The sequence below is a fragment of the Triticum aestivum genome, chromosome 3A, assembly GCF_018294505.1.
Source record: "Triticum aestivum cultivar Chinese Spring chromosome 3A, IWGSC CS RefSeq v2.1, whole genome shotgun sequence".
Taxonomy (NCBI): Eukaryota; Viridiplantae; Streptophyta; class Magnoliopsida; order Poales; family Poaceae; genus Triticum; species Triticum aestivum.
In genome coordinates, this window is record NC_057800.1 from 41217217 (window position 1) to 41240205 (window position 22989).

At 42.7% G+C, this 22989-nt stretch overlaps 2 protein-coding genes across 2 annotated transcripts; both read left to right on the forward strand.

Annotated features, from left to right (window-relative positions):
* The first annotated feature begins 8371 nt into the window (after positions 1-8371).
* LOC123060089 (threonine--tRNA ligase, mitochondrial 1) lies at positions 8372-19965 on the forward strand. The gene is made up of 20 exons (XM_044482648.1): positions 8372-8689; positions 9133-9370; positions 9531-9590; positions 9684-9773; positions 9937-10011; positions 10133-10261; positions 10344-10433; positions 11394-11482; positions 11598-11694; positions 11852-11938; positions 12043-12127; positions 13250-13344; positions 13454-13486; positions 13841-13927; positions 15078-15170; positions 15799-15891; positions 15969-16190; positions 17835-17906; positions 18435-18506; positions 19709-19965. The coding sequence occupies exons 1-20, from the start codon at positions 8466-8468 to the stop codon at positions 19802-19804; spliced, it is 2127 nt and encodes a 708-aa protein (XP_044338583.1). The 5' UTR covers positions 8372-8465; the 3' UTR covers positions 19805-19965.
* A 1494-nt stretch (positions 19966-21459) lies between these two features.
* Positions 21460-22989, forward strand: LOC123060090 (probable tRNA-splicing endonuclease subunit Sen2). The gene is made up of 2 exons (XM_044482649.1): positions 21460-21686; positions 22048-22989. The coding sequence occupies exon 2, from the start codon at positions 22051-22053 to the stop codon at positions 22933-22935; it is 885 nt and encodes a 294-aa protein (XP_044338584.1). The 5' UTR covers positions 21460-21686; positions 22048-22050; the 3' UTR covers positions 22936-22989.

Sequence of the window (22989 nt, forward strand, 5' to 3'; positions counted from 1 at the left end):
TCAAACTTTTCAAAAATGAGTGAGTCCAAAGATCCATCAACATGGAGCTTCTTCATGCGTTTTATACCATTATGACTTACATGGCAGTGCCACAAGTAAGTGGTACTATCATTACTATCTTATATCTTTTGGCATGAAAATGTGTATCACTACGATCGAGATTCAATAAACCATTCCTTTAGGTGCAAGACCATTGAAGGTATTATTCAAATAAATAGAGTAACCATTATTCTCTTTAAATGAATAACCGTATTGCGATAGACATAATCCAATCATGTCTATGCTCAACGCAAACATCAAATGACAATTATTCAGGTTTAATACTAATCTTGATGGTAGAGGGAGCGTGCGATGTTTGATCACATTAAACTTGGAAACACTTCCAACACATATCGTCAGCTCACCTTTAGCTAGTCTCCGTTTATTCCGTAGCTCTTTTATTTCGAGTTACTAACACTTAGCAACCGAACCGGTATCTAATACCCTGGTGCTACTAGGAGTACTAGTAAAGTACACATTAACATAATACATCCAATATACTTCTATCGACCTTGCCAGCCTTCTTATCTACCAAGTATCTAGGGTAATTCTGCTCCAGTGGCTGTTCCCCTTATTACAGAAGCACTTAGTCTCGGGTTTGGGTTCAACCTTGGGTTTCTTCACTAGAGCAGCAGCTGAATTGCCGTTTCATGAAGTATCCCTTCTTGCCCTTGCCCTTCTTAAAACTAGTGGTTTCACTAACCATCAACAATTGATGCTCCTTCTTGATTTCTACTTTCGCGGTGTCAAACATCGCGAGTATTTCAAGGATCATCATATATGTCCCTGATATATCATAGTTCATCACGAAGCTCTAGCAGGTTGGTGGTAATGACTTTGGAGAACCATCACTATTTCATCTGGAAGATCAACTCACACTCGATTCAAGCGATTGTTGTACTCAAACAATCTAAGCACAAGCACAACAATTGAGCTTTTCTCCTTAGTTTGTAGGCTAAGAAAATCGTCGGAGGTCTTATACCTCTTGACAGCCTGAAATCCCAATTTCAGCCCTCAAAACATCTCATATGTTTCGCGACGTTTCAAAAACGTCTTCGGTGCCTCAATTCTAAACCGTTTAACTGAACTATCACGTAGTTATCAAAATGTGTATGTCAGATGTTCGCAACATCCACAGACGACGTTCAAGGTTCAGCACACTGAGCGGTGCATTAAGGATATAAGCCTTCTATGAAGCAATGAGGACAATCCTCAATTTACGGACCTAGTCCGCATAATTGCTACTATCAACTTTCAACTAATTTTTCTCTAGGAACATATCTAAACAGTAGAACTATAGCGTGAGCTACAACATAATATGCAAAAGACCTTTTGACTATGTTCAGGATAATTAAGTTCATCTTATAAACTCCCACTCAGATAGACATCTCTCTGGTCATCTAAGTGATTACATGATCCGAGTCAACTAGGCCGTGTTCGATCATCACGTGAGACAGACTAGTCATCATCGGTGAACATCTTCATGTTGATCGTATCTACTATACGACTCATGCTCGACCTTTCGGTCTCCGTGTTCCGAGGCCATGTCTGTACATGCTAGGCTCGTCAAGTTAACCCTAAGTGTATTGCATGTGTAAATCTGTCTTACACCCGTTGTATGTGAACGTAAGGATCTATCACACCCGATCATCACGTGGTGCTTCGAAGCGACGAACTGTAGCAACGGTGCACAGTTAGGGGAGAACACTTCTTGAAATTGTTGTAAGGGATCATCTTATTTACTACCGTCGTTCTAAGTAAACAAGATGCATAAACATAATAAACATCACATGCAATTATATAGTAGTGACATGATATGGCCAATATCATATAGCTCCATTGATCTCCATCTTGGGGCTCCATGATCATCTTGTCACGTCATCGACATGCAAGTCGCGATTCCTATTACAAGAACATGATCAATCTCATACATCACATATATCATTCATCACATCCTTTTGGCCATATCACATCACATAGCATACCCTGCAAAAACAAGTTAGACGTCCTCTAATTGTTGTTTGCATGTTTTACGTGGCTGCTATGGGTTTCTAGCAAGAACGTTTCTTACCTACGCAAAACCACAACGTGATATGCCAATTGCTATTTACCCTTCATAAGGACCCTTTTCATCGAATCTGTTCCGACTAAAGTGGGAGAGACAGACACCCGCCAGCCACCTTATGCAACTAGTGCATGTTTGTCGGTGGAACCGGTCTCACGTAAGAGTACGTGTAAGGTTGGTCCGGGCCGCTTCATACCACGATGCCGCCGAATCAAGATAAGACTAGTAACAGCAAGCATATTGAACAAAATCAACGCCCACAACTACTTTGTGTTCTACTCGTGCAAAGAATCTACGCAATAGACCTAGCTCATGATGCCATTGTTGGGGAACGTAGCAGAAATTCCAAAATTTCCTACGTGTCACCAAGATCTATCTATGGAGAAACCAGCAACGAGGGGAAGAAGAGTGCATCTACATACCCTTGTAGATCGCTAAGCGGAAGCGTTCAAGTGAACGGGGTTGATGGAGTCGTACTCGTCGTGATTCAGATCACCGATGATCAAGTACCGAAAGGACGGCACCTCCGCGTTCAACACACGTACAGCCCGGTGACATCTCCCATGCCTTGATCCAGCAAGGAGAGAGGGAGAGGTTGAGGAAGACTCCATCCAGCAGCAGCACAACGGCGTGGTGGTGATGGAGGAGCGTGGCAATCCTGCAGAGCTTCGCCAAGCACCCACGGGAGAGGAGGAGGTGTCACGGGAGGGAGGGAGGCGCCAGGGACTCAGGTATGGATGTCCTCCCTCCCCTCCACTATATATAGGGGCAAGGGAGAGGGGGAAGGCGCAGCCTTGCCCCTTCCTCCAAGAAAGGGGTGCGGCCAAGAGGGGGGGAGGAGTCCATCCTCCCCAAGGCACCTCGGAGGTGCCTTCCCCCTTGAGGACTCTTCCCTCCCCAAGTTTCCTTGGCGCATGGGCCTCTTGGGGCTGGTGCCCTTGGCCCATATAGGCCAAGGCGCACCCCCTACAGCCCATGTGGCCCCCCCGGGGCAGGTGGCCCCACCCGGTGGGCCCCCGGGACCCTTCCGGTGGTCCCGGTACAATACCGATGACCCCGAAACTTGTCCCGATGGCCGAAACAGGACTTCCTATATATAAATCTTTACCTCCGGACCATTTCGGAACTCCTCGTGACGTCCGGGATCTCATCCGGGACTCCGAACAACATTCGGTAACCACATACAAGCTTCCTTTATAGCCCTAGCGTCATCGAACCTTAAGTGTGTAGACCCTACGGGTTCGGGAGACATGCAGACATGACCGAGATGTTCTCCGGTCAATAACCAACAGCGGGATCTGGATACCCATGTTGGCTCCCACATGTTCCACGATGATCTCATCGGATGAACCACGATGTCAAGGACTCAATCGATCCCGTATACAATTCCCTTTGTCTAACGGTATTGTACTTGCCCGAGATTCGATCGTCGGTATACCGATACCTTGTTCAATCTCGTTACCGGCAAGTCTCTTTACTCGTTCCGTAACACATCATCCCGTGATCAACCCCTTGGTCACATTGTGCACATTATGATGATGTCCTATCGAGTGGGCCCAGAGATACCTCTCCGTTTACACGGAGTGACAAATCCCAGTCTCGATTCGTGCCAACCCAACAGACACTTTCGGAGATACCTGTAATGCATCTTTATAGCCACCCAGTTACGTCGTGACGTTTGGTACACCCAAAGCATTCCTACGGTATCCGGGAGTTGCACAATCTCATGGTCTAAGGAAAAGATACTTGACATTAGAAAAGCTTTAGCATACGAACTACGATCTTTGTGCTAGGCTTAGGATTGGGTCTTGTCCATCACATCATTCTTCTAATGAAGTGATCCCGTTATCAATGACATCCAATGTCCATGGTCAGGAAACCGTAACCATCTATTGATCAACGAGCTAGTCAACTAGAGGCTTACTAGGGACAGATTGTGGTCTATGTATTCACACGTGTATTACGATTTCCGGATAATACAGTTATAGCATGAAAAAAAGACAATTATCATGAACAAGGAAATATAATAATAATAATACTTTTATTATTGCCTCTAGGGCATATTTCCAACAGTATTATTATTGATACCTTCAGTAGACCATTCACAATACCTACGAAGAAATTTCAAAATGCACCACTTCATCAGTCTAGAGTTTGAATCCTCCAATAGAATAAAATTAAATAAACATGTAGCAAGTGTATCCAACCTCAGCCATCAGAGTAGAGCATGGACCTGCATTAATAATCATATAATCTGCACCAAGAAATAATCTTGATTAAGAGAACATGCCAGCTATTTTCAAATTATTCATTTCTTTCAACAAAGTCAACTAACACAACCTACAAATATGTAGAAGCATTAATTCATCAAATAAGTAGTACGAAAATTTGCAATACATCATAATGTAACCGGTATCCAATGAAGCAGTACCAAAGTTTTGCTTAGGGATTTCCAATCAAGCACTTCATTCCAAATTCTCAGTAGAACTTTTTAAGATAATATATCAACCAAGCAACCTCCTTTGGCTAAGTTCCAGCATACAAAAGCAACAACGACTGTGTCTAATTGAACTCCCATGAAAGAAACAGAATACACTAAGAAGTTACAGAGAAATATTGTTTTCTAGCTTCTCATTTATAACAAAGGGAAAACTTTTAGAAAACATAACTGAGAAATTTAAAGATGCTCCAGAGTTAATACGAGCCAATAATTAATTAATTATCCATGATCCAATTACCCATATCTAATATTACCACTTCATTTGTAAAGGCCCATAAATGACTATATCATTATGCAAATGAGAAAGTAAATACCAATACTACTAAAGTATAGTGGTATGTAAGGAAAAAATATATAGTATGCCTACTTTCTTAGAAAAGCACCATATCAGTACTTATCCAACGAATTTCTCAAATTTCTTGTTTCTAATTTGAAATTGATCGAGCAAATTGTCCCATTCTTCGCGTCATCATAGCATGGGAGGCCAATTTTGCTTTCGTCAAGGCACTGCAAAGACATAGGTTGGGATAAATGTTATTCTTATTGGAACTGAATATGTACAATCTTGCAACATCCCTAAATATCAAATGGATGCAACTTAGCAGGATCTATTTCTTTTTCAATCAGTTTTGGGTGCTTTTTTAGACAACCAGTAAATCTCTAGGCGACAGAAATATTTTGTGTACTATTGGCTTCTGCATACCTTTTCGACAGAGAAATTGCAACAGTGTAGTGTGATTTTTGGGTCAACAAATATATTTCCCTTTACACATCTGAGATAAAACATGGCTCTTGCCATGAAATTTCTCACCCCGTCAACTATTAAAATCATGAAATGGAGAATCTGCGACTGCATGACTGGAAAGACATAAGCGATATATAAAAATTAAGCTCAATGAATGTGAAGTTTGGAACTCCAAGACACATACGAGAACTCTGCAACCAATTATTCAGAAGCTTCATATCATGCTACGTGAGATACCCAACAGAAGGAAACTACATATCAGAACTAGAAGAACGCCCGTGTGTTGCAACGGGGCCACATTAACTTTAAGAGTTTAATATTAATCATGTTAATAATACATTTAATATTCTCATACATATCAAGTGACACTGGCGACCTTTTTTGTCAATTTAGCAACGGGCTCAGTTGCAACGGTCTCTTTATACATATCAGACAACTTGCTACTACTTAAACTACAACTATGGCTACCAATATTTTTTTGTCAATTTAGCTCAGCAATAGTGCCTGGCTTAATAGACTGCTTTGCATTCATCCCCCTCAGAAGACAGAGAGAACCAACTCAACATGTCAGAAGATTAACAGAAATTTCATTTGTATGGCATGAACATATAGCAGGAGCACCAACACATAGATCAGCAGAGAGCAGAGCACAGCATGCACACACTCGGGCCATCTATATCATACACACACAGCAACGCACACACGCATCACGCTGGCATACACATACAGAAAAGCAGGCACACACGCATCATGCGCATTGGCCGGTGCGACGCACGCAGAGCAAGTACGTACGCACGGAGAGCAAGCTAGCAAGCACGCACGCGTCCAACCCCGCCGCTGCATGCGCTGGCAGAAGGTGAGGCAGCAAGGGAGACTGCACATTGAAGCTGTCCATGCAAGGCTGGAGGTGCTGGGCCGGCGACGGCGGTGTCGGGACGGCGCTTGATTCGTTCCCGGTGGCGTGGAGCTTGGGGCGGCAACGCGGCGATAGCTAGTGCTCGGGGATGGGGGTTTGGGGCGGGGGCAGTCGACCCGATGGCTGGCGAAGTTAACGGGCTCGGGCGGCTGGAAATTCGGCGGGTGGCGGCGGCACAGCGCGAGGATGGGACAGGCGGAAAACCTAGCGGGCGTTCAACTACCAATACCCACGCCTTTTTTAGGGGAATTGCTTGTGAAAATAACGTGCGACGACGACTTAGCGAGCGGATCCCCTTAAAAAAGACATAGCGAGCAGATTCCCTTAAAACTGGTAGGAATGGATACGATTGATGACGTTGATAAATAGTGGTGAATGTTGGCCTAATTTACTATCATCATGCATGGAAACGAATCATCAAGAAAAAGAATACTTCCTATTACTACACTCATAGGAAGCTTCCTAATCTCTGCTACCAAACAGTTTCTTCCCAAACAAGGAAGGAAAGTTATGGACGTGATTCGGAAGGAAACAAACGTTATGAAGATTAATTAATTTAGATTTGATCTTTAGAGATTGATTGTGATTGATTCTTTTACATAAAGACATTACTAAATAATTTGCGTCAGTATGGAAAGTTCTGATTCGTTCAGTTTTTTTCGTTGTGTGAGAGGGTGAAGTGAAAATAAACCGATGAAGTGGGGGAGGCGACGAAAAAAATCTACGACGGTTAACCTACGAAAAAAACCGGGCGAAAGTGGTGGGACGAAAAAAACCCTGGAAGCGAGACTACCAACTGCTCCATTAGGAATAGAGATTATGATATTATTCGATAAATCTACACATACAAAAAGATTTCACATTATATAGATCATTAGAAGTGTTTTTTATTCAGTACTTTGTGTCACCAACTTATCTTTATTGTTCTCTGTCAGGAAACAAGCTTCAGCTTGTACCACAGATGCATATTAGATAGATATGTAGCCTGCTATTTCAATACAATGTTTAGTGGATCTATAGTATAAATACTTATTGTCCCAGCATCAGGTTTAATTCTTATTTCATCTCGCCACCATCAGCCAACACAAAAGGGCCAGCAATCAAATACATCAATCGGCTAACCTGCAGGACAGTAAGAGAAACTTCATAAACATCCCATCCTATAACTGACAAAATCTACACACAAACGAATTCACATCAGCCTCTCGATTTCATCTCTTACAATACATGAAACAAAATCTACACACAAACGTATTCACATCAGCCTCTCGATTTCATCTCTTGCAATATATGAAACACGAATCCTGTCACTACAGAGCGTAACAATCCAGAACAACCTCCTAAATGTTTCAGATCCAAAATCCAAACAGATGCCAGATCGACGCAGGCAGAGTGGAACCGTCGAACCAGGCAACCAAAAACAGAGCTTTGATTGAACCCAACGGCAAGCAAGCAACGAAACGAACCTGAGATAGCAATGGAGGTGATGGAACTCATCGAAGCTAAAGCTGTTGTCGCGGCCATCCACCTCCTTCTGCTGCAGCTCCGACTCCACCTCCACGGCGCCCACATCGGAGCCGCAACCGCAAGCCCGCAACCACCCTTTGTGTGTGCACCGGCTTGCCCACCTCGTCGAGGCACAGAAGAATAAGAGAGGGAAGTAGGAGAAGACGATGGGTTGGATGCCGCAAGAGGAGGAGGCGGAGCTGCGGAGGAGAGCCGAAAGGAGAGGTTGCGTGCGGGGATGAGGCGGCGATCGCGCTAACCCTAGCCGCCACTCAGGGAAGAGAAAATGGGAGATGGGGAAAATGAGGGGATCAATGGCTGGACGCGTTTTTAACCTTTTCCCTTCGTCACAGTAAAAGACACGTAGCTCGCTAACGTGGACAGCACCATCGACCGCCCCATCTGCACACGTTAATGCTTCTCGATGATCCTAGTTTAACAAAGGTTGCTAAAGTTCAAAAAGAAAAAAAACTATAAATTGAACAAAACATATGGATATATGCATGAACCCGGCCCGTTAGCACTGCCTAGCTCGCCTCCTCCGAAATGGGCCAGCCCGCCTAGCGCTTCGGGGAGGAGGAGGAGCTCGCTGGCCGGCATCTCCCGATGACTTGGCGTCGCCAAACCCTACATCGCAAGAGGTCAAAAAACCCCGGGGCTTAAACAAACCCTTCCTTCCAGCCGCCGCCACTATATGCTTATCTGCCTCCGACGAGGCCTCTCCCTCCTCCGGCAGCGCCAGCCCCGGCTCCCGCCCCGCCTCCTCCTCCACCTCTCCGCCGAGCCGATGGGCGACCCGGCCGTCGCGCCGGACGCCGCCTACCTGGAGGCGGTGACGCAGAAGCGGATCCGCATCTTCGAGGAGATCCAGGCCCGGCAGGCCCTCGAGCGCCTCAACATCGGCGGCGACCCCATCAGGTTTGCATCCCTTCCCGCCATCTGCTCGCGTGTTTGTTTCCTTTCCTGCACACATGCGACTAGCGGGGAGCCGAGGACCCGGGCTCGAGTCTCCGCTCCCCCGCCGCGTGTTTCTTCCTTCTATAAAAACATGGCCTCGTTTTTTATTTGTATATGTATAATTAGCGCATATGTTCACTAGGGAGTGGTTGAGCCGGAAACTAATCGTGTAGCCGCATGATGGCAGAATTCGATTTGTTATTAGGCGCATGCGTTCTCTGCTACAGATTCCAGATCGTCTTCACAAGCAGTAGTTTACTTGCTTGTTTCCCGCAGCTAGCATACCTTTGTTGGGAGTTCTGAACTCAAGTGCACACGCCATGGTCCTGCTTTGGACCATGTAAATTGTTACCTGTTTCGCTTGCATAATAATAATGTTGGTTCCTGCTTGCAATACCATGCAGAGTAACTTTGCCTGATGGTGCGATAAAGGAAGGCAAGAAGTGGATATCGACCCCGATGGATATCGCCTCGGGGATATCAACTGGGCTGGCCGCTAGCTGCCTGATAGCGCAGGTGAATGGTGTGCTCTGGGACATGACGAGGCCATTGGAAGGCGACTGTGACTTGAAGCTGTTCAAGTTCGACAGCAACGAAGGGCGTGACACGTTCTGGCACTCGAGTGCTCATATTCTTGGAGAGGTGAGTCAGACCGTCCTGGATATCTATCTCTGAGCGTGATTTTCCTTCGCGGCCAAATTGTGTGGTAGCTGCATAGCCTTCTATTTTTCTTTCTCAGGTCTCTGTTATAATTCATTCTCAATTCATCTTTTTTCTAATCGAAGATGATGTTTGTTTGCAGTCCATCGAGAGGGTGTATGGCTGCAAGTTGTGCATTGGACCTTGTACTACAAGAGGAGAGGTATGGGATCACTCAAGTTTTGGGGTTGGGGCATGAGAATACGCTAGTCCTATTTTTTCAGTGTTCTAATGACTTGACACTTTGCCTGTTAAGGGTTTTTACTACGACGCCCACTACAAGGACTTGACACTGAATGATACACACTTTGGTCTCATTGACAAGCAAGCTAAAAAGGCTGTTGCGGTATGCTATCATATTTTACTTAATTCTTTTTTACTCAAGTTTTTGCCTACCCTTAATTTGTGCCCACTGCCGAACAATGTACCTTTTTCAAACTAGTGTCTTATCTCTGTGACATAACTAAACTCCTTCTTTAACAAGCGCTTTCCAACTCAACTTGATGCAGGAGAAGCAACCATTTGAACGCATTGAAGTCTCCAGAGCAGAAGCTCTTGAAGTTTTTGCGGAAAATGAATTTAAGGCAACCTTCATCATACATATCTCCCTTCCTTCGATCTTTTATATCTAAATATCAAAGGGCTTCCTATGTCACCTCGAGATGTCATGTTCGTTTTCTTGAATATGTTTAACCATACGTTCAGGTTGAAATAATTAACGAATTGCCCGAGGACAAGACCATTACAGTATACAGATGTGGTCCTTTGGTCGACCTTTGCCGTGGCCCGCACATCCCAAATACTTCCTTTGTTAAAGCTTTCGCTTGCCTCAAGGTGTTTTTCTTATTTGGTTATCCATTGAACTCCCAAGTTCTCTTGATGATATTAGATACTTAAGTTTGATGTGTGAATATAGGCTTCAGCATCATACTGGAGAGGAAAAGCAGACCGTGAAAGCCTGCAGAGAGTATATGGAATCTCTTTCCCTGATTCTAAACGTCTCAAGGTAATTTTAGTATCTTTGATGATTTGGAAACTGGGAAATTGTGTACGCACAAGGATATGTCATGCAATTTTCACAGAATATGTTCGTTTAGTTTTTAGTTAGCATCTTTCTTCCCTTTTAACATGCATTGCGGTGGCTTGATTTGCACAACACTGCTACATCAGCTGTGCACAACTTTCCTATATCCCTGTGAAGGCATATGCCTTTTTATTGGTTACTTCAAACAAGTTTCTTGTATTAATAAAAGGGGTTTTTACACTCTTGCTCTTAATTGGTTCCCTCTCGATGGTTTTACCCTTAGTTTTCGAGTGTGCACAGTTTTGGTGCTGTTACAGAAATACCCTTCCGTGCGGTTTCCGTCTAGTCAGAGGCGTTTGACCGTGACTGCGCTGTGTTTAGGACTGTTTTGCCCCTCTGTGCTGAGTCACTAACAGATGGGCCTCGTGTGGAGAAGGAAAAAAAAAGTATCCTGCCATGAATGCCCAGTGCCACCCTCCTCGGCGCACTGGCTGCTCTCATTACCACCTTTTATTAGCCCAGCTGCTGACAACAAATTCACATTCCCAAATCTTCCTTCTCTCAAACCCTAGCTCTGCATACCTCTGCCCGGCCTGCGGCCATGGTCCGCTGTCAAACACTTAGTCCTTCCCCTGGGCGAGCCAGTCGTCTGCATCTCTATGTGTGGTGATCCTTAGCTAGTTTGTTCAGAGTGTGTGAGTGTGGCGTGTGTGTTTGGTGTCTGTTGGAGGTGTGGGTGTTTTGCCCCCCTCTCTGTACTTTTCTTTCATCTTAATGAGATGATCAGTAGCTCGCTTGTGTGTTGTAGAAAAAAAAACTGGTTAGATAATGAAGGTTGCAGTCCTGAATTTTAATTTTAGTCATACTTCTAATTCTTTTGATTTTCAAATCATAAACAACCTATTCTGTTTTTCATACAAGTTTTGCTTTTATAATCTGCAGGAATATCAACATATGATAGAGGAAGCTAAGAAACGCGATCATAGGTTATTGGGGCAGTCCCAGAAACTCTTCTTTTTCCATCCACTTAGGTACCTACACATTTTTCCTATCTGATCTTGTTCCTTTTCATATCTTTATTTTCTAGATCTTTACTCACCGGCTTGCTGTTAGATAGCTCTTTGACAAAACTTTGCAACTATGCAGCCCAGGTAGCTGCTTCTTCCTTCCAAATGGCGCTATAATATATAACAAATTGATGGATTTTTTGCGCAAGGAGTATAGAGAGAGAGGCTACCAAGAGGTTGGTTTTAATTCGTACTCCCTCCGTCCCAAATTATAAGAGCGTTTTTGACAAAAACGCTCTTATATTTTGGGACGGAGGGGGTAGTAATTATCCTAGATCATCGATAGTTGAACTATACCTTTTGTTTTTCTATTCCTTATGTGTGTTTATTTAGGTTCTGAGTCCAAATATTTACAACATGCAACTTTGGGAAACCTCTGGACATGCTGCAAACTACAAGGACAACATGTTTGTTTTTGAGGTAAGCACATTTGCAGATACTAAAGGAAAATCATAAGCGTGATGATCTAGATTATATGGGTGTCGTTGTCTGACCTTCATGGGTGCTTGTTTTTTCTTGTGCAGATCGAGAAACAAGAATTTGGCCTTAAGCCAATGAATTGTCCTGGCCATTGCCTAATGTTTGGACACGAGGTTCGATCGTATAGAGGTAAATCCTCTCTTTCTGTTTAGATTCCTTAATGATATCTTGGTCAAGTTAAAAATGCAGTTATCCTGCATGGTTAAAAATAAAAATGCAAGGTATTAAAACTAGGTCTAGTAGGCCATACATACTAGGTACCCTCACTGGTTATTAGAAAAAGCGCGTGCTAGGCCGAGTGCAATGATTACACACTGAGCTGCTTCAAGGTGGCGCAACCTGTATAGTGACTAGTACTGGTTTCTTAGTTTCAGTACCTTGCAAAATTGCAATGGTGGTGGTCATAAAGATTATTCCTTTCTGAAATATTGTACCTGTAAGATTATCTATTTTATTGGTACTGTGAGTTGCGCACTTATTATCTAGCAGTCAGTGCTTTATCTCATTGTCATTTTGGTGAACTGTTCTTTAATGCGAAATCTCATGATATTCAATTGCCTGCAGCAACTAATTCACCCAAAACCTCAAATTGATTGAGAAAAGTTGGCACTATGGGTATGTTCAGTTTGACAAGCTTGCCGTACAAAATATTGGTATTTGGCCAAGGTTTTGGTTGCCCATGAGTTGGCCAGTGTTAGCAAAAAAAGAACTAGAGTTGGCAAAGAGGCATTGGCATGGCTACGCAACCAATCCAAACAAATATTTGTAAAAAAAATGCTGGATTTTTCCCTGCATAATATGCTGTTGTAGGCATGAGATGAGGGATCGATGTAGGTTACAAGAATTTTGAGAAAACTTTGTTGGCCGGGCCTTGAATTCAAGGTCTCTTGGCTCTGATACCATATTGAGTTGCATGCACCAACCAGTTCACCCAAAAGTTTGAACTGATAGAGTTAGGCGGGCATCGTATTGACACAGTGCGCAACAATCCAGAATTTTAGGTGTGCATCTAAGCCTTATTTGGGTAGAAGAATCTGGGCCCAAGATTACAAAGATTGATTAGTTTTGCGTCCAATGTCCAATAAATGTCAAGTACCCAAATCAAGCAAACCTCCGCATTCACAATTTGAAGTGTTAGAGGGAATTAATTGGGCTTCTCTAATACACTTAGTGGGAATTCTGTCTGCTGCTGTAAGGTGGATTTGATCAGTTGTGCTAATTCTAGCAAATTTGTTTAATGAAATGCTGCAGAGTTGCCTCTCCGCATGGCTGATTTTGGAGTTCTGCACAGAAATGAACTTAGTGGTGCACTTACAGGTTTGACACGTGTCAGAAGATTCCAACAGGTAAAGTCTAATGTGATTCCATGAGTCTTTAGTTTCCAAGATAAAAAAAAGTTACTGTTTCTGATTAGCTCCATACTTAGATCATCGTTTTGTTTTATGTTCCTTTCAGGACGATGCCCATATTTTTTGCACGGAGAGCCAAGTAAGTTTGTGATACATAGATTATCCCTTTTTGATGCTACTGGAATTATATTATGCTTCATTGTAAACATTTTTGCTGCATGATTACACAAATTCAGCCTGTGTGTGTGTGTGTGTGTGTGTTGTAAGGGTTCTTACCCCTTCTTTTTCTTCTTAATACAATGATGATAAGCATCTCTCCTGCGAATTTGAGATTTTTTTACACAAATTCATGCTGTGTGATATTTCCAGCAGGTTTCAATATTTTCACATCCCACAGAAAGTAGTTTTATTGTAGTTTGGATTAGTTTAGCACTTGAGCTGGTTTGTGAGTTTGTGTTATTGCACACCTATTTAAGTTATTTCGTTGGTGCAGATCAAGGATGAAGTTCGGTCTTGCTTGGAGTTCATTGATTATGTTTATAAAATATTTGGGTTTGAATACGAGCTGGAGTTATCAACGGTAATTGTAATCTCATCCTTTTATGTACTGATAACATCTGCAGCAACTTCTAATACATAATTGACAATTCTCATGAAATGGTGATGCTGAAAGGTTGCAACTTTACTGTACTGAATGAACTAAAATTATAAAATACTCCCTCCGTCCCAAAATAAGTGATGCGGTTTTAATTCAAATTGAACTAAAAGCACGTCACTTATTTTGGGACGGAGGGAGTACATTTTAGTAGACATCCTTGTTTGATTGCTTCCTTCTCTTTAGCACATATTTGGTAACCACGATGAAGTTGAATCATAACATCATGCATATATATTGACAGTATTAATATGGCACTTTATCATTATTTTAATATTTTCCCTTATGAACGTACTGAAAATCTTAGTAATGATGCATCACGGTATTCATAGTCACATTTCTCCTGTTATTATGTTTGTGGAATATATTTGTGGGTCAGTTATAAGTTGATGAACCGCTGGCCTGGTTAATGAAATGCCTATCGATCTCTCTTTTGGCATTCTAGGCTTCTAACACTATAGTCAGTTGATGCCATGTCATCCTTTCTCTGTGGGACTGTGCACATTTTCCTATCTTTGGTGTGTACAGTAATATGTAATCAATTCTCAGCATGTTGAAGAATACATATGAACATGTGAATATTGTTAAAGTTGATAGAGAGCAAAATGGCTACTCCCAACTATTCATCTTGTTCCACTAGCGTATCCTACTCCCTCCCTTTGGAAATAACTGACGCTGTTTTAGTTCATAAGTAGTTGATCCCCACTAACTCAATTCTCTTAACATGCAACTATGCCAACTCACCATGTCACCATGCATGCCCCACTAACTTTATTTCTTTCGACATGCAACTATGCCAACTCACTGTGTCACCATGCATTAAAATGACCCACCTTAACAAGGACCATGCATGCTACTCATATTCAATAAACATTCTACAATTCTATAATAATTAAATATAACAAATTATATGTGCTTTAGTTTCAGTTTCCATATTGCTAATCCAAATACTAAAGTTTCATACTGTCAAATCTCATAGAAATAACTGCATAAACCTATCTCTGGGCTCTCCCTGTTAGCATATGCACTACATAATACTCCATCTAATATATAGTATGAATGTTTACTTTTTCAGAGACCAGAGAAGTATTTAGGTGACATTGAGACCTGGAACAAAGCAGAGCAACAACTGACAGAAGCATTGAATGAGTTTGGGAAGCCATGGAAGGTACCTTTGCAAGCTGTTTTACCCATAATTTTCCCATCACCCATTGCTGCTAGATGTGCATTTATAGCATCTAGTACTTCCAAGGAATGCTTGATTTATGGCTTAGTTGCATCTAAGCTTAGGCAAAGTGTGACTTGCCACCAAGGAGTGAATAACAAAATCCACAGAAGTGGGCAATATTCTGGAAAAGGTTATATGCCACATGGACTGTGTGAACAATTAAGTGTGGCAAGCCACAGTTGTGGTGCAAACCAAGAACAAACCTAAGACAGGGAAGTGTGTCCAGGAACCAAACAGGGTGGATACCAGATATCTGTTTTTGCATTATATTTCAGAGTGATATCTGATACCTGTAGAAAGAATGTGAAAAACAACTCAAGGTCATTTACAGAAAGAACAGCAAAATATAAGCAGGATACAAAAGGTTCACTTACTGGGGTATTTTCTTGCAACCTCAAGTTACGAATGCTAATATTGAATTTTATCTTTAATTTGTCTTGTGACTGATCCGGTTTGTATCAGCAGTAGCGTATTTACCAGTGTTGTAGTTGCATTGAAAGAAACTTGCATGCCTGGCTGTTTGTTAAGCCATGATTCTGTCAATTCTTACTTAGATATCCATGTGCAGATAAATGAAGCAGATGGTGCTTTCTATGGCCCGAAAATAGATATTGGTGTGTTTGATGCCCTCAAGAGGAAATTTCAGTGTGCAACTCTACAGGTTCGCTTTTATGTTATGTTGACATCAACTATAGAGAATATAATTGTCTTCTATTTAACCCTTGTTGTGTGTTGCAGCTCGATTTTCAGCTGCCACTTCGCTTCAAGTTGACTTATTCTGCAGAGGACGAAGCCAAGCTTGAGAGGCCTGTAATGATACACAGGGCAATACTAGGATCAGTTGAAAGGATGTTTGCCATTCTTTTGGAGCACTATAACGGTAAATGGCCGTTGTGGTTAAGCCCCCGACAAGCCATTGTTTGCTGTGTATCTGCCAATTCACTAACATATGCAAAAGAGGTAAATTGTCCTTGTATCTGAGAATCGATTAACTTCAGAGCTCTTCTCTATGCTGACTAATAATTGATATCTCCTACCTGACTGTTTTTCACTTGGCGGACCTTAGCAATTTAATGGTGTCTTTGTAGGTCCTTTGTGCTGATCTGTTAGGCAGTTTTTTCTTTTACTTTTGAATTCAGTTGCTATGTTCATGAACTTTGAGTGGTACATGTTGTGTTGTGTGCTATACACAACCTTCATTGTCAAACTTGTCTGCCATGCTCATCTCTATTGGCTCTCTGCAGTATGGACGAATTGAACCATGTGATTTTGCATGCTTACCATTACGTGTTCTAGGACAATTTTCTATCGGAACTCTTGCAGACGTGCATCACCAGTGGTGTTGTTTCACTCCGCCCCATTGAAGACCACCTTAAAACCTGCTGTTGTTGGTTATAGACCTAGTCCAGAATGGGTACATTTCGTGTTTATAATGACCAGCGATAGGGCACTTGCCCTCTACTGTCCGCCCCCTCGGCTCGCCCCAGGCGTGGTAGAGAGGCTCTGTGGTTCATTGGAACTTTTGTTTATTGACCTGTTGTCTAAAACAAGTACATGCTAGTCCTTTATGTTCAACAGCTTAACTTGATCCATAAGTTGGGTCACAACAAAAACTCCTGACCGAGTTACAACTCTATCTTCCTCCCTTAATTGGATTCTATGTAATTTAAGGACGATTCATATCCAACATGGACACTTAAACTCTTTCTACTTTTTCCTACACCATTCCTAATATGCATGTACAAACCTACCCAGGCTTGCCGCATGGCTGCTGCATATAGGACTTGAAGCCCATACAGTTGTTGGTGTTGCTTGTCTATAACAGTCCAAAATGCATTAGTCCATGTTGAGGATAAACTGCCATAGTTACTTCTTGTTGGTGCATAATGCTTTTGGCCGGAAGCTCTGTTTCGTTCCCTCAGCTTTTGAGTTGTCTGTTGAAGCCTTAACTTTTAAAAATTCCAGTTTTTTTATTATCTTTAGGTCATGATTCTAGATTTGGTTAAAAGTGTTCTGATATCACTACAATGTAGGCTAAAGAATCTACCAGTTGGACAGAGATTCAATGTTTAGTTGTAGACCCAGCTCACTAGGTTATATCAGTGTCTCATATTTAAAATCTGAGTTTGATCCTGTCTCAGAAGGAACACTAGCTATATGCTTAACACATACAAGCCGAATCAAAACTACTTTTCATGGCACATTACAGGAGGTTATTATATCCAAATCTGTGAGCTTCTTATGGGCCTTTGGAAAAGTTATTTATTTGAGCTTTGTTTGTACTGTGCCTTTACTCAATTGGATTGTCTCTACTGTGTTCTTATTGTTTAATTTAATGTTAATCTATGTCTTGATTGATGTAAAACATAAGCATACTATTAGAAGCTTATGTAGTCTTTGTTTAAATTAGGCTCTATTGTCGATTAGTATATTCCAAAGACATTGGATGTACTAGTATTGGAACTATATTAATCATAACATAAATATTTTACAGTCTAGTCAATGTTCTCCGGGAAAACGTGATTTCACAATGTATGTAAATTTGGACGTGTTTACATTACAATAGGACACAAAGTGACTAATCGATTTGCTTCTCATTCTCAGGTTCATGCTCAGATACGTGCAGCTGGTTTTCATGTTGACATTGACATGACTGATAGAACAATTCAAAAGAAGGTAATCAGATCTTGACTTTTAGTGCACTTTCTTACCTTCTGTTGTAGTATGTGCTTATTTTGTTTGTCTGAACTTTCTGAATGGAAAATATGGATTATTTGCAGTGTTGTGGTATACACTAATTTGATTGTTAGACTGAATGTACTGTATTGTTTTCTCCTTTATCACGCATCTAATATAGTTCAACTAGCAAAATACCTGTGCTTTGCTGCGGATATAGTATACTTTATCAATCATATTAAGTTACCACCAAGTCCCATTAAAATACTACTGTATTATATATAGTAAAGTAAAGATTGGTGGGTTGTACATGTACCTCACAATTTTCCTCCCAGCGAAACATATGAATTCACAGATGTTGAGAATATATTGAACACATTTATGTGCAAAAATAACACCTCTGCATCTTTTTAAAATTATTACTCCCTCCGAATCAAATTTTGTTGTTGTTGTTGTTATTATTATTATTATTATTAAGTACACAACTGAAATATCACAAAAATTGCATCCTTCAAATCATCATTGCAGGTGCGGGAGGCTCAGTTAGCCCAATTCAACTATATTCTAGTCGTCGGCGCAAAAGAGGCAGAGTCTGGAAAGGTTTGACTTCTCCCACCCTCGTAAAAAAAGGCCATTGCAGATTAAACCTAGCATATCTGTTTTATTTGTTGGGAAACCTTGAAAGGTTAGGCTGATATAATCGGCTATTTTATTTTATGAATCTATCTCACTATAGCATGGAATATCTATTACTAGTATTAGCAAGGGTTAATTTGTATCTATAATCTCCCCTGCTGCCGTTATTGGTAATTTTAGGAATTCCATTCAGTGTGCATGGACCAATGCATTAGGTGCTTGTTTATACTAGTAATAATGTACGTGCAATGCACGTTTATATTAGGTAGGATATTAGTTGCATGTTATATTAGGTAAGATATATCTGTTGCACTTTGGTATTTCGTAAGATATCGATTACTTTTCGCGAGAATGGTAGGATATTAATTACACGGCAGATTTCAAAGGATAGCGTTGAGTCAAAACGTGTTTATAACCAATGGCAGTAGTGGGTAATTAGAGCGTTAAACGTGTTTGGTGCTCAACATTGGAGCGATTTGAACCGGTAGATAACATGATTTGACGGTTGAGATGGTTTGGATCTGCCCATTTGGGTCTTTTTATATTGGTATAGATATTAGAGCTGCTGCCTTGTGACCATGAGGTCACGGGTTCAAGTCTTGGAAACAGCCTCTTACAGAAATGTAGGGAAAGGCTGCGTACTATAGACGCAAAGTGGTCGGACCCTTCCCCGGACCCTGGGCAAGCGGGAGCTACATGCACCGGGCTGCCCTTTTTATATATATTAAAGTACACATGTGTATTCTGTGAATGGTAAATCATGTACCAGGCCACGTTTGACTGTGGTTTTACTGTTGCAAGACTAAAACTGACCATACGGTTTACATCAGCAATCATTTGTTGTAGTTCATCTGCTTGCCTGATTTTGCCTGCCCTCGTACTACCTCTCTCTCAGTTTATAAGGCGTACGCGTGCTTCTAGGTCGTCAATTTGACCAACCTAATACAAGTCATATATTACAAAAAATATACCAATATAAACTTCAGATGTTCTATTTTCAAATCATATAATTTTTGTGTTATATAGTTTATATGAAGGTGATAAAATTGGCAACCTAGGTATACGTGTAGGACTTGTAAACTGAAACGGAGGCAGTACTGATTTAGCGCACTGATTATGGTTCCATATGAAATGCTGAATTATGTTAATGATCTGTACCGTTGCAGGTCTCTCTGAGGGTAAGAGACAGGGCAGACCTATCCACAGAGAACATTGCTGACGTCATCGCACGTTTTAATGATGAAGTTGCGTCTTTCCAGTGATTTTTAAGTCGCTTCATCTTCTTTTGTTAAGACATCTACTGCACAACCCACATTGTAATTTGGTGAAGTGTGAGGTGAATGAAAATCGTGATACTATTGTTCATGTTGTCATATGTACGTTAACTGCCATTTATCAATTTTGAGGGCCTATTTGATTCGAAGGATTTTCATCGAATTGTTCAGGGATTTAGAATACTTTGGAGGTTTGCTTGTGTTTGTTAGAAAAGTAGGATTGAAATAATAGGGTGGGTAAAGGACGGTGAAGTCGATTGGGTGCCGAAGCTGGTGGTGTCGAGGGAGAGACAAGTACTTGCTCGGAGGCCAAGGGCGTCGTGACCGATGGGGCCATGTGCCTAGCCTAGCCACGGCTCTACTTATGTTGGCTCAGTTGGAGCCGCGCTTGGCGACGATGATCCTTTGTCTGCGGGGCCGCTTGGAGCTGTCGTGAGGACCTGCTCCAGGGCGATGCAACTTTTGGCCAGCTCAGGACCATCCCTTTGGTTCTGGAAATATTAGGTCGATTGAAGGCCTTTGCTCCTCTCTGGCCAAAGTTGGGCGATTGCTAGGGAATCAAGAACGGGCCAGAAAGGTCTGCGGGATAACAGATGTCTCATGTCTGGGACATCGAGCCTCTCGTCTTGCTGATGGACGCAGGGTGCTACAATGCGCTTAGGCATCCTATCCACAAAGTGAACCGAGATGTATGAACCTCGAACGGGAGCTACTTGGCCAGCTCGGTGTACTGGCCCCTTTACCAGTGGACAACGATGTTTTCGGCGGCGTATTGTGTTTGGAGATGCTGGCACCCCCTAAAATGCAAGATTGTTTGTTTGGCTTGCCCACCATCTCAGAGTTTGTTTGGCTCTTTAGTTATCTTGATTTCCTGGAACCTTTGGAAACAAAGGAATGCCCCGCGTCTTCACAAATGTGAGGCAGCAACACCCTGTGGTGGAGTTGGTGGTGCTCAATTTCGTCGAATGGGATGATTGGAGAAAGGCCGGTGCCGGTGGGTTTGATAGTTTTGTGAGAAGTTAGTTTTAGGACCAATTTCTGAAGATTGAGGCCCCGAGCTAGCACAAGCGTCTCATACGAAACTTCCTTTCCTGGTTGCGTTGGGTGTCCACCAAAATTGTGAATTTGCCTTGTACAGATAATCCTCACTAAATTTGAATACATATATACTTTTTCCCCATTGCAACGCACGGGCATAAAGATTAGCTTCATGCAATTTTTTAATGATATTTGAATTATTCTGAATCAGTATTCTCTTTGACTAGTGAATCTAATGCAGTCCAACTTTATTTAATCGGAATGACTATTGTAGTGCTATTTGTCAACATCTCGTATGATATATTGTATATACAGCCAGATAAAGAATATAACAAACCGTAAATCAACTGATTTTTCTCTTGTGATATTGGAACAGAGGGGTCCTACAAACATGAAATGAACTCTTTTTTTTCACCCGTGCACAGGCATAGATGCCAGTGAAAAAACGTTAGAAAGCTGAACAGGAAAAAAAAATCAGGCGTGGCTAACTGGACCGAGTCGTTTGAGCGGGCCGGCCCGCTCGGTCGATCTGTGCGAAAGAAGGGCAACTTGCCACAAAAAGAAAAAGAATTGTCTCAAAAAAAACAAAAAGAAAAAGAAGGGTAGCCTTTTTTTTTTCCGGGTGAAACAAGGGCAACTAGACGCTGAGAGCTCCCTCCTGCTTACCCGTGCCGGCGGCCGCCGCCGCAAGCCCAGAGGAGGGAGCAACGCCGGCGCCTGGATCCCCCGAGTGCCGCCGCCGACCCGTCCCGTACTCCGGCCGTCGCCCATCGGCTGCAGCATCTTGGCCCTCGCGCGCCTCCGCTGCCGCTTCCTCTCCGCCCCGCCTCAGGTTCGCCCCGACACCCCGCTCTTCCGCCTCCCCCCCCACGCCATGTAAGCCGGACCCGTAGTAAAAATGCGGTAAAAATGATCTTGCTTTCGGCTGCCGTAACCGTATGAGCGTGGATCGGTCAGCAGGTGATATGCTACCGGGTTATTGTGGGGGCTGGCGAATCATGCTCATTTTATACTAGCAAGAGATTTGGGGATTCGTTTTTGAAGTATGATTGAATTCAGAAGCAACAATTGAGAGCAGTCTCGAGGGAGGGAGGGAGGGAGGGAGCAGGTGCTATGATTAATAGCTAGCACAAATTAACATTTCCCTGTACTTTTCTTAAAAATCTTAAGACCTGTGTTTTCTGTGTTCTCAGCTGATGGACATGTCTGGTCCAAGATGGAAGAAGGGCAAAGACGGCAAGGATTTCGCAGCTCTGGCAGCAGCCCAACCCATGTCAAGCATTGTTGCCAAGCTCCAGTCTTCACTGGAAGGATCAAAGCTCGTGGCGACTTTATCTAGCAGGGGCGGGGATGCGGTTCTTGGCGTGAACCCGCAGGAAGCCGCGCTTCTGAACCGCGCCGCCTTTGGCCGGGCACTGGAAAATGTCGGGGCCGAGAAACAGTGGTTCCAGCTGGGCGCTGAGGAGGTCTTCTACCTTCACCATGCTTTGGAGTGCATCGTGGTCGAGTCGGCGAACAAGGATCTGATGAGCCAAGGGGAGCTGTGGGATCACTTGTGCTCCGCATCAGAGTCGTTTCCTGAGATGTACAGGGCGTACTCGCATCTCAGGTCGAAGAACTGGGTGGTGCGGTCAGGTTTGCAGTATGGTACGGATTTCGTCGCTTACCGTCATCACCCCGCGCTCGTCCACTCGGAGTTTGCTGTGGTTGTGGTTCCGGAAGGATCGGGGTTCGGCGGTAGGTGTGGCCGCCTGAAGGTGTGGTCTGATCTACTGTGCGCGCTCCGAGCTTCTGGCAGTGTGGCCAAGACGCTGCTGGTTCTGACAATCTCCAGCAATGTCTGTGAACTGAGATCCCCAGATTGTTTGGAACGGTTGGTTGTTCATGAAAGAACTATTACAAGGTGGATAGCCCAGCAGTGCCGTGAGCAGCGATGTAAACCGTGCAGAGAAGAAGCATATACGGAAGAACAAGATCACGCAGGAGAAACTGTAGTGTTCAACTATTGGGGTCTAGTACTAGGTTTCACAGTTCTTTCTAGCCTGCTTGTATACAAGCTGAGATTCCGACAATCAAGCTAAATATTTCTCTGTACTCCTATTGGTGATGTTTAACTTCTCATCTTATTGCAATCC